The following is a 15,795-nucleotide window of genomic DNA, read 5'->3' on the forward strand; positions in this document are numbered from 1 at the left end:
AGGTCTGCCATGGGAAAAATGTGAGGCGGAATATCATTTATTGATGTAAAATACTTAATGAGAGATAACACTGGGGATGTGAGCTTTCATTGACTACTTCGGTTGCATCAAAGGTCCAACGGATCAGAACCACCAGAGCATACAACGCCAAGTCATCGGAAGATACTTGATTAAAGCTCTGAGAAAAAAGAGATGGCTCCCATTGGACGAACGACGCCAGCAGGATTCGAACCTGCGCCCTCGAAGAGGAACAGATTTCTAATCTGTCGCTGTAACCACTTAGCTATAGCGCCTTCCAAAGCCCTGTCCGCTGAATGCCATCATGATGGGAGGTGCACATTTTCCCACAGAGACGCGTCGTGGGGTGAGTCACGTGCTAATGCGTTTGAACTCCGCCGCGCGTCCGTTTGGTGAACGCGTGCGCGTAGTAAGGCCGCTTAAATTCGAACGCATCCCAGTCCTTCATCTTTCACCTCTCTCTTTCTTGTTTGTCATCACTCTCACCGCATTCTGCTGGCAACACAATCTATGTAAGCTCTTTACCCTTCCCTACTCTCTTTATTCCTGTCGTACTAACTAACAACTACTTGTAGTAACATAACGACCGACCCTGCGAACTTTATCATTATGAGTTTGCAATCGCTCGCGCGCACGTCCTCCGAGACGAGCGTATGCTCCACCTCGACGACCGCCTCGGGTTCGGCGTCGATGCTCAACATTGTCGCGGAAGATGCGGCCCGTCGCACGCGCAAACGCTTCTCCAGTCTCCAGCTGACGATGCTTGAGCAGCTCTTTCACGCCACCTCCCACCCGACGCGGGAGGAACGCGAGACCTTGGCTCGGTCTGCCGGAATGTACGTGTTCAATGGTTTCTCCGTTTGTTTACTGCCTCCTTTGCGAAGCCTGCCTCGTGTTTTCATTCTGTTCCGTTGCCCGCCGGCGCTGACTCGGAATTGTTTGTTTCTAGGGAGATGAAGTCCGTCACGATATGGTTTCAAAACAAACGCCAGATGGAGCGCAAGCTGGCTCTACACCATGCGACCAACGGGCCCAACGTCTTCTCAGAAGCAGGCAACCATATTCCCCTCTCAGCGCCCGGTACGACCAGCATTATCCCACTGCCGTCCGTCTCCCAAGGACGCGCCCTCTCTACCCCGCACCCTACCTTCTCTCGTCCATCCCGCACACTCTCCAACGTCTCTTTGTCCAGCCACGTCCCTCATGCCCACCCCCGCCAACGCACCCTCTCCGCCCCGCGCAGCAGCCGCCCCCTGACGACCCGCACGCCCTCCCGGCGCCCCACGCTCGACGGCATCGCATCCCTCTCCGAGTCCCGATACAACAGCACCGAATACGATGAGCCCCCCGACTCCAGCTGCCCCGCGACCCCACAGACGCCCAGCAAACGCCGCGAGGGCGCAGCCCTGTGGGAGAGCATGCCCTCGTCCCCTCTGGGCCCCACCAACTCCCCGCCGTCGCGCGAGCGCGAGTACATCGACTTCGTCGGCTCGCGCGCCCGCTCGCGGACGGGCGGACGCACGACACTCGAGTGGGCGTGTGCGGCTGCGCGCGTCGCGGGCCGCAAGAAGGCCGCCGCCAGCAGCAGCAGCAGCAAGAGCAAAGCACGCGCGAGCGTGGGCGCGGGCGCGGGACAAGGGACGGACGACGACCCCTTCCACGCGCCACGTGCGGGCGCTGATGTCGTGATGGGCGGAGACGAGACCGAGGACGAGGAGATGGAGGCGATCACGCCATCAGGCAGTTTGACGTCCGAGGACTACGGTTGGCCACGCGACGCGGGTGCGGGGCGGAGGCTTATCCCCCGCACTCGATCTCTGCCGGAGTCGGCCTTGCTAAAGGCGCTGCCCGTCGAAGTCAAGAAGCCCGACCCAGCGCCGATGCAGGTGCAAGACGACGTGATGGATGCCGCGCTCATACTCTGTGGTCTCGGTCGACGAGGTTGAGACGCTCTCCATCATGGACTTCAACGCCCCCGTTGAGAGGATTCCCTCCGGTTTTCCAATTTTAAAATGTGGTATATTATCGAATGCACATATGCATCCATTATATCCTTTATGACACGTCCTCATGTTTTATGAACTGTACTCTCATCACATACGCATTGCTTCGATTTCGGCATTACGCAGATAGCATCAGCAGCGTTCACGACATTAGCATCACCCATGTATATAGAATAGGGAAGTTTGTACATATCCTTGAATAATCTTATTGCTATGATGATGGTATGTTTATGCCACTGAACGGACGACTCATGGCATCTAATAAAGTCGAGCAACGTCCGACATATACTGTCAACGCCTTCCAAGCTCCTGGCCGTCACACTATGATCCGACCTGCCCTCAACCAGCTACGCGCAAATTGGTACGATCGTGGGCGCAGCTAGTATCCTTGGCCGTCTGGCTTCGTAGCATTCAGCCATCCAGAGCTCAAGCGCTCAGCGCTCATTCTTACTGAGTTCTCTGAATAATTCGCCTTTTTTCATTCGTCCATAAAATGAAAAGGCAACGAGAAGCTCCCCTGAGCGAAAGATGAACCAGTGTTCGACCAATGAACAGATACAGGCCCAACAAGTGTTATGAAAAGGTCAAGTTAAGGTGCTGGCTGCGCCGCGCCAAACAGGCCCACCCTCCGACAATGCGCCAGTGGATTTCAGTGCACTGCATCAAGCCGACGAAGGCGAAGAAAACCTCCTTGTTATTATGGCGGCGATAATGGGAATATAAGTCTATCATAACCCAATGAATATATTAAGCACGACGAAGTAGACAATCCTACGATTTAGAAGGGATGGGGGGGAGCCTCAAGATAATATAACGTAAGCGCTGCAACCAATGGGTAAAAGCGCGGCGAAGACGTTTCCGGTTAACACTTGACCGGAATACCAGTCCAGTACGAAGTTGCGAATAACTTAGCCCATTGCGGATGTCCTCAAACCGTCTCACGACCTCGTTCATGTCGGGCCGTTTGGAGGGATCGTCTTGAACCATGTCTTTGATGAGTGGCTCTAGGAATTCCAGACCGTCCATAACCTGAGTTTTGCTTATTCGGCATGGACTCGCTAAGAATATGCGACGGAAGGAGCTCACCTGAAGAAATTCTTCTCGCACGAGGTTACCGACGTAGTAGACGTCAGTGGGGAACGGGTTGACGGGCCCAGTAATGTCCTGAAATTCCGGGGCAGTCTTGTCGCCACCTATAATAGGGTTGGCCAATGGATGAGTTTCGCTAGGGTCAAATCGACGAGATATGCCGAAATCGATCCAGTAATAGGTCGGGGGTCGTTCGGTGCGACTGTAATGTCCGACAATCTCCATAACGTCGTTGCGCTTCCGGTCCGTGTCAACAGGATGCCATGGACTAGGATACATGGAACCCGCATCCATCATAGCGTTCCGCGGGTTACAGTCTCTTGAACAGTAAGGTAATGATCAAAGAATGCGACTGAGTAATTGCAGGACCCCGTACCGGTGAGCCACGTGGTTTTCATGCATGAATTGCAACCCTGTCACGGAAAATGTTAGTCAAGAGTGGAGACAAAGCGATAGGCAGTTACCTCAAAGAGCTGCTGTAAGCAATCAACTAGTTCCCCAACCGTCTGAAACATAGGGTCATCGTAACCTCGAAGCAAGGGCATAACAAGGATTATGTTGCTACGGTCAGGTAGCTCGAGCGTCTCGACGACCTTTACGCAGTGGTTCCGGCGGTCGGACGCCAATTCGTCGCTTTGAAGGAACTCTGCGATTTCTTCCTCGAAAGGGTGCTTATCACGTTCTACACGTTTGAGTGCAACGAATGTGCCGTCAGATTTCCGAGTCGCGTCCATGGTATGGCCGGTGGGCTACAAGGGAGAGGTCCTAGATTCAGCATGCTCTCGTACGGAGCGTTGGTTTGACGTACTAGCCACACCCCATCCTCTATTTCGTACTTGGATATCTTCGAGTTCTTTTCCCATGAAGGAACCCATCCCGGCGCATATCGTGGGCGTAATTGATATCCTTGAGTGTCTAGCCACTCGTAGTGCTGGACCCACCAGAGTTCCACGTTGCTGAGCTCGTTGTATGGTTCGTCTTCACCCATCCTGGATGCCACAAGTCACAAAGAAGGGACGGTGGAACGTATCTTCCGTGAAGCGTGAGGCGTCGAGCTAGCGGGCAGAATGGAGGTTCAAGAAGAAGTCGAGGCAGTGATGAGGACGACATTCCAAGAGCGTGCTTTTGTGTTAAGTCCACACAAGAGCGTGTTCACCAGAAGCTGGTGACGTCGCATCTGAGCGCGCTGCGCTTACCCCTGACTGAGTCGCGGGGTGTTGTTAGACGAGTTGACTCATTGACGGCCTGAACTAATGCTTGGCCTCTGTTAGGGCGCTATCGCATCTATTAGATATACAAACAGTGTGCCTTGGATCTCGAAACATAGAACCCGCGTCCATCATAGCGTTTCGCGGATTACAGTCTCTTTGGTGAGGAATAAGTTGTCAAGGAGATGCTTCGAACCAAGAAAAAAAAGAGTACCGGTGAGCTACGTGGCGTTCATGCATAAAATGTAGCTCCTAGAATATCGAGAGGATGCGATGTCGAGAGTGACGTGATGTAGAAGCACGCTTGACCTCGAAGAGCTACTGTAAGCAGTCAATGATTAATGAACTCCCCTACTGTTTCGAACGTGGGATTATCATATTCTCGGAGCATGGGCATTATGTACAAAGATTGTGCCGCCGTCAGGTAATAATAGGTATTCAAGCTCAAGGGTCTTCACGCAATGGTTCTTCGGGTCCAAAGAGTCCTACTGAAGATACCCAGCGTTTCCCTGCTCGTGAGGGTTTCTCTCGTGGTCGACTCGCTTCAGCGTAACAAATGCACCATCAGATTTATGCGTCGCGTCCATGATCACGGCGCTGGGCTGAAAAGGTTGAACCCACTGTCAAACATATGATAGGGAAGATGAAGTACGGCGACGTACTTTTTGGTATACTCCATCCTCAGCGTCCCACTGCTCCTTCCTCGTGTTCACTCAAGATACAACCCAGCCTGGTGCGTATCGCGGGCGCAGCTGATAACCACGTTCGTCCAGCCAATCATAATGGTCGGCCCTCCAACGCTCCGAGTAATTAAGGCTTCGGTCTTCCGGATTCATCTTCGGCGTCGTAGCGAGAGTTAAGGCCTAAGGTACCCAACTTGCTGACTGATTCGGAGAGCCTGTGTCTGACAGAATCCAGGAAGGTGAAACGAAGGTAAGACAATATGAGATAATTATAGAGGACAACACATTACATACTTGACTCATCCTTGGGGCCAAAAGTCGTAAAAGATGGGGGGTTCTTCTTGACCTGAACGTTCGGCATCGAGCAGAGGATATGTTAGGGAGCAGAGGAGCATGGAGACGTGGCGATATACGTACACGTGGTTACGACGCGAGGATGTCAAATTACAAACACTACGGGCAAACGCCGATATTACCTACCAGAATATCGATCAAGAATCCATCGAGGTGCAAACATCTGTCAACTGGTTTTTTCCCGAGGAAAATCCATTGCAAAAGTTATCCTATCACATTGCCTGATACGGATTAAGTGCCTCCGAGCCCCCGCCAAATGGCTGAGTCATCAATTATATTTTTCCTTCTCCGGTGAATTCTCTGCAGTGATGAATTTTCCTTCCTCGTGAAAATTGATTAGCGAACTTTTGCTTTTCAATAGATTTCTGAAATGATATTCTCGGAGGTAATAACGGCATTTGCCCCAAGTGAAAGGGCGCGGGACGGCGCGGTCACCGTAAAAAAACTCCGACACCGCGTCTCGGTTCTTTCATCCGTCGCGTTGGCCCGCACTTCCCGTAGACGCTCGCGTAACGGACTATCGCGCCAAAAGTCAGACTTTACTCATGACTCTCATCGACGAAACAATGATTCTCGCTCCGCAAGATATTGTACCGTATATAGATAACAAAACAACACTAGAGTACGAGTGGCGTATCTATGATGGCATGTTCGAAACTCCAGCCTCGCGTCTCAACGAAAGTAAGTAGACGACCTTAGTCAGTTGAAGGAACAGCGGGAAGCTGTAGCAGTATGTACCACAGCCGCTGTAGCCAATGGGACACCATATCTCGGAAATACTTTCTACGACCTGGCGTTGTGAACTGTAACACAGACCTTAGCTGTGACGTCGTCAAGTCACTGCGGAGCTCCTCAAATCGTTTTAGAGCCTCGTCCATGGTAGGTCGCTGGCTCGGATCCTCGTGTACCATGTCGTATATCAATGAGTGCAGAAACTCTAACCCTTCGGTACCCTTATACGAGGCGATCAACTCCTGCGTAACAGTGCACTTGATGAGGTGCTTACCACTAAATATTCCTGTTTGACCAGGTTACCGAGGTAGTAGACGTCCGTGGGGAAGGGGTTGACTGGCCCAGTTATCTCCCGAAACTCGGGAACGCTCTTGTCACCGCCTATAATAGGATCTGCTAGAGGGTTGGTCTCGCTCGCGTCGAATTGACGAGAGAGGCCAAAGTCAATCCAGTAGTACTTTGGCGGGCGCTGAGTACGACTATGGTGTCTGGCATCCTTGGTGAAGTTGTCACGCCTCTTGTCAGGGTAGACAGGATGCCATGGGTCGATATACATTGAGCTAGCATCCATCATAGCGTTTCGCCGATTGCAATCCCTTCACCGGGCAGCAAGGTGAGTGATTTGGTTCTACAGTATGGAGTATACGTACCGATGAGCAACGTGATGTTTATGCATGAACTGTAGACCCTGGATTATATGACGTCAAAGAGGCGTAACGAACGAAGGTTGGATGTTACCTCAAACAGTTGCTGTAAGCAGCCCATCAGCTCTCCCACCGTTTCGAACATCGGATCGTCAATGTCTCGAAGCAAAGGCATTACGATGATGATAATTTTGCTATCCGGATTGCCATCCGGAACTTGAAGGAACTCGATGACTTTGACACAGTGATTCTTGGGATCGGAGGCTAACTCGTCCCGGGAGAAGAACTCCGCGACGTCCTTTTCGAATGGGTGTATATCACAACGAAACCGTTTCATAGTCACAAAGGCGCCATCCTCTTTCCGGATTGCGTCCATGATGCTATAACTATTCTGACAGCCACGTGAAAACACGCGCCTCGAAAAGGGAGTCGACGATACTCACCTGAGGTCGAATCCCATCCTCGGCATCATACCATCTCTTCTTTGAACCCTTCCAAGACGGCACCCACCCTGGGGTGTATCGCGGACGTAGCTGATACCCGGAGCTAGCCAGCCAATCATGGTGACTGGCCCACCACTGCTCTTCTTCTTTGAGGGGGCGATCGTCTGAGCTCATCCTGGTGGTGCGTAAGCAAGGAGTCTATTCGTAGAGTACGGCGCTCATACCTGTGGTTCCAGGACCCACGCTCAAGGCTGGAGACAACGCGTATGAAGGGAGGCCGTTACAAGCAACGCGCCTTTATGCTGGGTTTCATAAGGGACCATACGTGCAAACTCAGCACAACAACAGCTCAAGTGGGTCTAATCGGAGTTACAAATTCTGTCAGCGTGAGCTCCGCGTCGCCAAAACAACAGTAAATGAGACCATATATGGTAGGTCAGTGCTGTAACTCCCCGGGAGGCACCCTTGTTTTGGAAGTGCATCTCTCAGGCTGTGGCGGGTGGCTCCCATCGTACCTTGTTCCGATTCAAGCAAGCACCTAACTTGAGCTTGAACTATATTGGGTGGCAAGCGCTCAATGGATTGGATTATTAAGTAAGTTCTCCTCTCAGGCTCTCCCTCTCTGAGCCAGCCTTCAATGGAGGCAAGAATCGCAGCGCTGGAGCCCGATTGGGAGGCTCGACGCATTTTCGTCATGGACTATCAGCCGAAGAAGCGCAAGAAAGACGAGAACTTACTCGTTGCGAAAAGCATTTTGCAATGGAACTTTGCGGAGCTCAAACGGCTACACGAGGAGTACACTGTTGATAAGGAATCTGAGGAGCACAAGGGTGTGGAGAGAATGAAACGAGATCTCAAAGAGTGCGTGTCTCGCTTTCCTCGTCTGTAGTATGATGTTGACTACATTGTCATACTTTAAGTCTCCAGGTGGAGATCGATCAGGTAAACCAGGACATCAAAGACCATCGTTCCAAGCCCAGATACCTTCGTTGGCCCGGAATCGACAGCAAACTAAAGGGGCGTTGCGAAGATACAGTCGTACAAACGAGGATCAACTTCCACACTGTCCGAGTGAGTACTCCCTTCTTGGAGCGCTCCGTCGAACTAACCAGGGCCATCAGCAAACCTCGGAACACGTCATGACATTCGGCAAACGCAACGCATCGATTGACACAACATCACCTATATCTGGACCTTCTCCCTCTTCAGGAGCTAGCACACCCAAGTCAAGTCCAGATCAGCCCCCTGGGCCTACTTTCTACCCACAGGCTGTGAGTTGCGGATCCGCTGACCCGTCGCGCTCGTATCAGAGCTCTGGCGTTCCACCCACATGTCATGAACGGGTACCCGCTGCACGCGAATACTTGCAAGCTCACAGTAATTCATATACATGACGTTATCTTACCGAGCTAACTGTTCATGCCCAGATATCCCGAATAGTGTTTCGGCTGATGGTCGTTTGCAGATTTTCGCCACCAGTGCTATGCACGAAAATGATAACAACCTGCAAATACTCACGTCTCACGTTTCTCGGGTTTTCGAGATTCTAGATGTTCGTTGTTTTATGTTTACAACAATCGAGAAACTAACGTGCCAATCGGGTAGAACGCGGGAAATAACGGGGAACCCACGTCGCAAGGTTCGTGTTCTTACGTGTGCATTACCCTTGTTCGCATCCGCTTACACGCCGAAATACTCCGAAGAAGGTCTGCCCCAGCTTCAGGACCCTGCTTGGTTCAGAGCAGCGGTGGGAGTCGCTACCTGTATGTACTCATGTGCTAATGGTCTAGGCGATGTCGACTTATGCTCACCCATGCCTGCTATTCGCAGCGGAGGAGCATATTATATCACCGGCTTCGCGTACTGATATTCAAGCCCCTATGTTCCGTTATGGCCCAATTAACATCGGCATCTATAACCAACACTACAACCAGAACCCACAATACGTCGCAAACGAAGGTGTCAACGTTTTTGCGAACCGATCTCAGTTTTACAACTCCTCCTTTCAGAACGGGTCGGACAACACAGGTTCCACTTGTGAGTACACCTCGTCGTCTATGTCAATAAATGCGTGACGATTATGATTAGATATCAATAGCGATGCCAGCAGCTTGCTGTCGGGTTCCGACGCTATGGATATATCATAGACACCATAATGCCGCAAAAGCCATTTCCGTTATACACTGTAGTAACCAGCGCCAGCTCGTACGGTCTTCTATAACGCCTATTTCACTTTCCACGAAACCCAATGTTTGTCGCTACCACTTTCACACTAACTTATTCGCATATTGCTTTATGATGATGATGACTTCCAACATCTCCACGCCGCTGCTGATTGTGCTTTTGACATAAATGACCCAAATGTGAGAATTATAGGATTTGCCCCGTGACGAACAAGAAGGTCGTGTGATCGCCTTGCTCGAGAGATGGGTGGGTGTACCTCGCAGAGGTTCGCATGGTACATCGTCTTATAAGTCCATTGATATTGTCGAGATCGCCGTGACTCATTCGCATACACGGGCATCGCCACTTGTCAAACCCCTGTTTCGTCTGTAGCAATCTTAGTAGCGAGCGTCGACAAGTCTCCTATTCTTCCCTACTTTCAACTCATCCTCGGCGAACTCTTCCTCCTTGTCTGGTTTACTACTTCCCTCGAGTATAGATTTCTCCTTTTCGATCGCCGTGTCCTGCATTCCATGCCACACCTAGTACCAGCCCACTTCACAAGATCCTCGTGATAAGCGCGGAGTTCTAGGATATTACTATGGCAGGTCCTGTCAACCCACTCCGAGTCCGAACTGGCAATGATATTACAAGCCCCCTGGAGGGCGATATCGAGGGTGGCGATAGATCCGTCCCCGAGCATCAAAACATCACTGCCAGGCCCCTTAACCCGTTTCCGACTGACGTCTACTAACTGGGCAACCTGGTGCTACAAAAGGTTTTGGAGGTACGTAGTCGTTCGTTTTATGTGTGACACAGGTTATAACCAGCTTCTAGACTTATGAGGGCTCCAAATTCTTCGAGGGCTAATCGAAGATATGGTCCAAGATGACCCAAGCAAGCGGCCGACTATGAATGAAGCAGTTGATCGTTGATTGATTGATTGATGAATCATATTAATGTCCAGGAGGGTAAGAACCCTATGACGGACAATACTACTGCGAAATACAAGATCGAGAGCGCGAAAGGCCCCGGGCTGCTAATATATGTTATGCTGACACGTGCCCGCCAGCCAAATAAGACTGTAGACACCATAGCCCCGACCCAATGAAGCAACCAGAAACCAAGGGCGAGCAAAACCACCAAGCCAGGCCAGGGGGAGAGGAAAGCCCAGAGACAGGCTCCTGAATCGCGTCATGGGATCGCTATAGCGGAACGGGAGGGTGGCCGTCGCGAGACAAGACACCGGTTACGACGAATATTTCGTCCTGTCGATATCGCCATACGTACGGCGGAATCGTCCTGTCGAGTTGATGAAAGACATCAGGGCTTTTACTCCGGCATCGTTGTTCAGCAGGTAAGAAAAAGACTCCGCGCGGCGTCCCGCCGCCCTGACCAGCCGCCGCCTAGCGTCGTCCCAGGCCGGGCATTCGAATAGGAAATGGCGAATCGACTCGTCCACCCCGCGTGCGCAGTTCTTGCAAGCGGGGTCCTCGATGACACGGATGCGGTGGAGGAAGGCGTCGAGGGCGATATGACGGGTGCGAAGGTGCGTCAGGAGTGAGCCTTGCCGCCGCGGAAGAGCTGATATTTGCTTCATGTGTCGGTCTGTCGTAATCGAGTCGTACCCCATCGAGCGAAGGCGTTGCGCTCTCTCTGCACGTCCCCAACGGTGCGACCAAGCCGCCTTAAGCTCCGTGGTCGCCAGCTGCTTCAGCGCGGAGATGCTCGCCGGCAGTTCGCTCCGAAGGTGCTTGGGCAGCCGTCGCCGGCGGTTGACCGCCTTCCCCCCTGTCGCCGCCGCTTTTGCCTCCTCGTCCGCCTTCTCATTGCCCGCAATCCCCCGATGCCCCGCCAGCCACACGAACCGAATCCTCACATCCTGCACCTCCCTCCCCACCAACCTCGCCAAACGCCATATCGGCGGCACCAGGTAATGCCCCGGAGTTGCCGAGGACGGATCCTTCACCGCCGCCAACGCCGCTTGGCTATCCACATATATCGACACTTCCTGTCCCTCCGCCCCCCTCTCCTTCGACATCAGAGCCAGCGCAAGTGTCATCCCCACGAGTTCGCCCTCGAACACAGTATGCCTCCCCGCTACACCAAGGTGGTACCGTGCCACAGACTGCGTACCATTGGGACGCTGCAGCACAGCGGCCGCCCCGATCGAACCCTCGATTCCCGAGCCATCAGAGTACACCGCCCAGCGTCTCGTGGGGGCTGAGTTGTGCTCCTCAATGGACACCTCCTTCGACTTCGCCACGGACACTGTAAAGGGGGGGCTATGCGAGGGGAAAGGAGGGCGGTGGAGTGGCTCGATGTCGCCCACAGGTATGTCCAGGCGGTGGGCCAACAGGTGTAGGGCTGACTGGTGACGCGCAACCAGGCGTTTGGCCGCGCCAGCGAATAGCTTCGCCACCGGGTTCGATAGGGGGAGCGTCGCGAGGCGGAGCGCACCTCGGTGCAGCGCTTTCTGCACAGCAAGGTCCATCGGAAAGACGTTGGCGAGGACTTGGAGGACGTCCGTGGGGGTGGTGCGCATCGCACCCACCATAGGACATAAGGCGAGGCGCTGAACTGTGGTGAGTCGTTTCATAAGTCCCTGCGAGCCCCGAGCCTTCCCTAGCGCGACATTCAAGGGCGGGCGCAGCCAAACCTCACTCGCATACAACATCTTCGGCAGGACGACCGCGTTATACAAGCGTTTTACCATCTTGAAGGGCATCCCCGCAGATGGGCGTGCCAAACGCCGTAGTTGGAGGGCGTAAGCTGTACCGCGTTCGACTGCAACCGCCGATTGTAGCTTCCAACGAAGTTCCTGGTCGAGCAGAACACCAAGGAGCTTGTGGTGCGGCGCGGGCATGATTTCGTGGCCCTCGACAACCATCGGTGGGCGCTCCTTAGTCCGGTTCATCCCAAAATCGACTAACCCAAACTTCGCTACTCCAAATGAGGAGCCGTGCTCGCGAGCCCATTCCAGCACCCCCCCTTCCCGGTAGAGCATGTCAAGGAGGATGCGGTGGGTCCCATGGTACGTCTTCCCCCTCGCCAGCAGGGAAGCATCGTCCACATACCCAAACGCTCCCTCCTTCCTGCCCTTCGCTACCCGCAGTAGCCGTGACGCATACACCACATATAACAGCATGGAGAACGGGTCTCCCTGGACGAGACCGTTGACAATCCGAATGCAATCCGAGAGGTGATCGTCAAACCGGAGACGCGTCCGGCGATCAGAGAGTAGGTTCTCTACAAACGCAATAGTGTCATCCGGGATACCCAACAGCCGGAGCTCATGCAGCAGCATGTCAATCGTGACGCTCGGAAACGCCGCCTCCACATCCAGAAAGAGCACCGAAACTACCTCCCCCGCCCGCCACGCCTTCCTAACCTCCGCCTCGATCGCCAATAACGCGTCAGTCGTGCTGCGCCCCGGCCTACCACCAAACGCCGTGTCAGGCAATAGGCCCCGTGCCTCAAGGAGGTGAGAGGTTCGAGCTGTCATGATAGCGGACATGATCTTAGCAATTGTGTTGACCAGGGCAATCGGCCGATAGGCCTTGGGCGCCGTGTAGTCGGGCTTTCCCGGCTTCCTGAGAACGACAGTCGTAAACTCACGCCAGCTGTCCACGTATACGCGGTGCGTGAGACATGCGTTGAACAGCCGCAAGAGATAGGGCGCCAGGGTGTTGACGCATCTCTTGTAGACCACGTTCGGCAGGCCATCAGGCCCCGGCGCCTTGTGACCTTTCAGCTTCCCAATCACCTCCCTCAACTCGTCCTCGGATATCAGGCCACGGCTTGGAAAGGAGTCGCCGTAATCGTAGTCAGCAGGCACAAAGGAAGCAGGTGGGGGCTGAGGAAAGAAGGTATCCGCGAAGACAGCGGTCTTGTCGGCGTTGGTGTGGTACGTCCCAAAGCTGTCCTTCAGATTCGGCACTCGCGTACGCCCACCATCCGACATAGGCGACGCGGCATAGCGGTGGGCGGACCAGATGGTAGTGGCATCTAGCTCCTCCAAAAAGTCCAGCCAATGCTCGGTCTTTGTTCTGTCCACCGCCGCGGCAAAATCCCTGCACACCTGTGCAAACTCCTCGTGCACGGGGTGCTCCGGCAATCCCCTCATCGCGTGGCGCCTCCTCGACACCTCGTTCTTCCTGTCCTTCAGCGCTCCCAACTCCCGCGACCACCACCTCTTCATGAACGTGCATAGCCTCGCCATCGGCACCTTCCGCTCCACTGCCCGCTGCAGCGCTACATCCACCTTCCGCGCATATTCCTCCGCCTCCACCTTTGTCCTCGGCACGCCCATGTCTCCCCACGCCGCCAGCTCCTCCTTCAAGACGTCATCAAACTCCTCCCACTCCACCCCTTTGAAATTGCGGCGCGGCTCATCATCCAACGACCGCAAGCCCAGATCCAGGATTGTCTTGATAGGGACATGGTCCGCCCGGAGCGCATGGAGCTCGGGGACAACATCGCACTCAACGATGCAGTCAAACGTGCGTTCCGAGCACCAGACATTGTCGGGACGTGTCCAATTCTTCGTACGCGAATGGCATAGCGTGGGTGTCTCCGGTGGCAGGGCCATGACCATCCCGTAGGAAGCCACCAGCTGCAGAAGGACCTCCGCCTCGTCGAGCGCGGAGGGCGTGAAGAGCTGGATGTTCCTCGGCTCATCCCACATTGGGTGGTGTCGGTTGAAATCCCCGAGCCAGAGTACGTGGTCCTCGTCGCCGATCTCCAAGGCGTCCGCATTGAGGAACGTTTCCAGCATCTCGAGGACAACGCGGGAGTCCCCCGGGTTGTAGATATTAAAGACGATCACCCGGCCACCGGTCGTCTTGAACTCGGTGAGCACCACATCTCGCGAAGGGAACGGAGCCTCCGCCCATTCGTCCGTCGCTATCCTCCTGTTGACCAGCGTCACTGCGCGCACCTTCCCCTCCCCGGAGGAGACAAACTTCTCCGAGGGATACACCACCCGCCACGATGCCGTCGCCCTCGTGTTCCCCACCCTATCCAGACACGGCTCCTGCAGCACCACCACATCCCAGTCGTCGGCCAGCTTCCCATTCAGTAAGTCGTCATGTGCGTATCGTGAGTTGTTCATGTTCAGTTGAAGTATTCGTAAACGTTGGTTGGTGACGGGTGTAGTATTCATTGGGATCGTCCAGGTAGGGACCGGCCAGCTGCTTCATGTCGTGAGAGTGAGGATCGCGATCTCACCACCCCCGGTAGTTTTGTCTGTCGTAGGGTGGAGGTGAGTCTTGCCGCCGGACCCTCATCCTCCTCATCCCCCCTCCGGGGACCTGCTCCCTTGCCCACTGCGCGATCGCTTGTCAGCCGCCCCGCTGGCACCGACGCCACCCGCCTCGAAGACATCCCCCCAGACGCTCCAACACCACTGCCACGTCCCCTGTGGTCCCCAGCCCCAGGCTCACCACCACTAATCCCACCACGATCGCCTCTACTTCCGCCACCCACGATTTCAACACCTTCGACACCTCCGCTACCATCGCCGTTTTCAATACCAGCACTGTTGTCACCACCACTGCCTGCGCTGCGCGGAGCCATTCCGCCGGGCCCATCAGCCAGCCCTACGATCTCCCCCTCCTCCAACAGCTCCACGCCTTTCGTGGCCTCCGCCGCCGTCACCTCGCGCCGCACATCCTCGAGCAGCTCATCAACCTCGCAGCATGTGCTAGCCTCCTTAGCCAATGAGGGCGGCTGTTCCCAGTTCCCCGCAGTTGAGTATAGCGGGAGTGCGTTTTCCGGGTACTTGGCGTCTAGCTCCCTGCGTTTCCTGTCAGCGACAGGACAGTCCCTGTCCCAGCTGGCGTGAGTGTCGCTGTTGCAGGAGGCGCAGTGCGCCTTGCTTTGGTTGGTGCACGAGTTGGATCGGTGGTTGTCACCACATTGCGCGCAGGTATCCCGCAGTGCGAGGCAATTCGCCGCAATGTGTCCCCATAACTGACATTTGGCGCATCGCACAGGTTCTTTCTTGTCTTTGCGGGCAGCGAGCTTTGTGTGCTCGAGCGCGAGGCCATTGAGAATGAGGGAGTTTGCTGTAACTGGATCGCGACAATGCAGCACCGCATGGGCAAAGCGTTGGTCGAGCCGCCGTTTCGCAGGGGCCTTCGCCCATCTCGCAGTGGAAATGGCGCCTGGGTACAGGTCGTTGTCTGCTTCGCAGCCTCGAAGCGTCACCTCCGCAACAATGTCGGTTGGTAGCGGGATGAATTTGACAAACACCGCGAACGTTGGTGGACGATACTTCAAGTCGCTCCCTAAGACGGACTCGAGACTGGAGAGGCCAGCGGGTGAACGGAGCCAGTCGGCAGCTTCCTCTGTAGTAAGCTCGACCAGGACGCATGATCGCTGGGGCCTGGAGGCGGAGCGGACGCAGATCTCAGGGGAGTTGTCCATGCGGGCCATAGCTAGAATGAGTTGCAGCC

The 15,795-nt window shown here is 54.5% G+C and overlaps 7 protein-coding genes and 1 non-coding gene across 8 annotated transcripts; 2 read left to right on the forward strand and 6 right to left on the reverse strand.

The window, feature by feature from the left end:
* Positions 1-211: 211 nt before the first annotated feature.
* Positions 212-293, reverse strand: CONPUDRAFT_t7. The gene has a single exon. It is a non-coding gene; the product is annotated as a tRNA-Ser (tRNA).
* Positions 294-514: 221 nt separating this feature from the next.
* CONPUDRAFT_141464 (homeobox-domain-containing protein) lies at positions 515-2,175 on the forward strand. Its single transcript, XM_007765631.1, has 3 exons — positions 515-530; positions 594-854; positions 968-2,175. The coding sequence occupies exons 2-3, from the start codon at positions 628-630 to the stop codon at positions 1,962-1,964; spliced, it is 1,224 nt and encodes a 407-aa protein (XP_007763821.1). The 5' UTR covers positions 515-530; positions 594-627; the 3' UTR covers positions 1,965-2,175.
* Positions 2,176-2,683: 508 nt separating this feature from the next.
* On the reverse strand, positions 2,684-4,098 carry CONPUDRAFT_69537 (uncharacterized protein; the record flags this gene model as incomplete). Its single annotated transcript, XM_007764520.1, has 6 exons — positions 2,684-2,746; positions 2,904-3,050; positions 3,108-3,427; positions 3,487-3,523; positions 3,575-3,859; positions 3,919-4,098. 6 exons carry the CDS (start codon positions 4,096-4,098, stop codon positions 2,684-2,686), a joined length of 1,032 nt encoding a protein of 343 aa, XP_007762710.1.
* Positions 4,099-6,050: 1,952 nt separating this feature from the next.
* Positions 6,051-7,348, reverse strand: CONPUDRAFT_116467 (uncharacterized protein; the record flags this gene model as incomplete). Its single annotated transcript, XM_007765632.1, has 5 exons — positions 6,051-6,329; positions 6,365-6,683; positions 6,738-6,775; positions 6,826-7,122; positions 7,175-7,348. 5 exons carry the CDS (start codon positions 7,346-7,348, stop codon positions 6,051-6,053), a joined length of 1,107 nt encoding a protein of 368 aa, XP_007763822.1.
* A 463-nt stretch (positions 7,349-7,811) lies between these two features.
* On the forward strand, positions 7,812-9,321 carry CONPUDRAFT_149312 (uncharacterized protein; the record flags this gene model as incomplete). Its single annotated transcript, XM_007765633.1, has 9 exons — positions 7,812-8,035; positions 8,095-8,245; positions 8,296-8,445; positions 8,485-8,551; positions 8,602-8,726; positions 8,780-8,813; positions 8,878-8,937; positions 9,005-9,211; positions 9,263-9,321. The coding sequence occupies 9 exons, from the start codon at positions 7,812-7,814 to the stop codon at positions 9,319-9,321; spliced, it is 1,077 nt and encodes a 358-aa protein (XP_007763823.1).
* A 3,050-nt stretch (positions 9,322-12,371) lies between these two features.
* Positions 12,372-12,557, reverse strand: CONPUDRAFT_43088 (uncharacterized protein; the record flags this gene model as incomplete). Its single annotated transcript, XM_007764204.1, has 1 exon — positions 12,372-12,557. A coding segment is annotated over one exon (186 nt), but the record flags the coding sequence as incomplete, so codon positions are not given.
* Positions 12,558-14,309: 1,752 nt separating this feature from the next.
* On the reverse strand, positions 14,310-14,501 carry CONPUDRAFT_44275 (uncharacterized protein; the record flags this gene model as incomplete). Its single annotated transcript, XM_007764246.1, has 1 exon — positions 14,310-14,501. A coding segment is annotated over one exon (192 nt), but the record flags the coding sequence as incomplete, so codon positions are not given.
* Positions 14,502-15,073: 572 nt separating this feature from the next.
* CONPUDRAFT_38139 (uncharacterized protein) lies at positions 15,074-15,466 on the reverse strand (the record flags this gene model as incomplete). Its single annotated transcript, XM_007764192.1, has 1 exon — positions 15,074-15,466. A coding segment is annotated over one exon (393 nt), but the record flags the coding sequence as incomplete, so codon positions are not given.
* Between the last annotated feature and the right edge of the window lie 329 nt (positions 15,467-15,795).

The sequence above is a fragment of the Coniophora puteana genome (assembly GCF_000271625.1).
Source record: "Coniophora puteana RWD-64-598 SS2 unplaced genomic scaffold CONPUscaffold_1, whole genome shotgun sequence".
Classification (NCBI taxonomy): domain Eukaryota; kingdom Fungi; phylum Basidiomycota; class Agaricomycetes; order Boletales; family Coniophoraceae; genus Coniophora; species Coniophora puteana.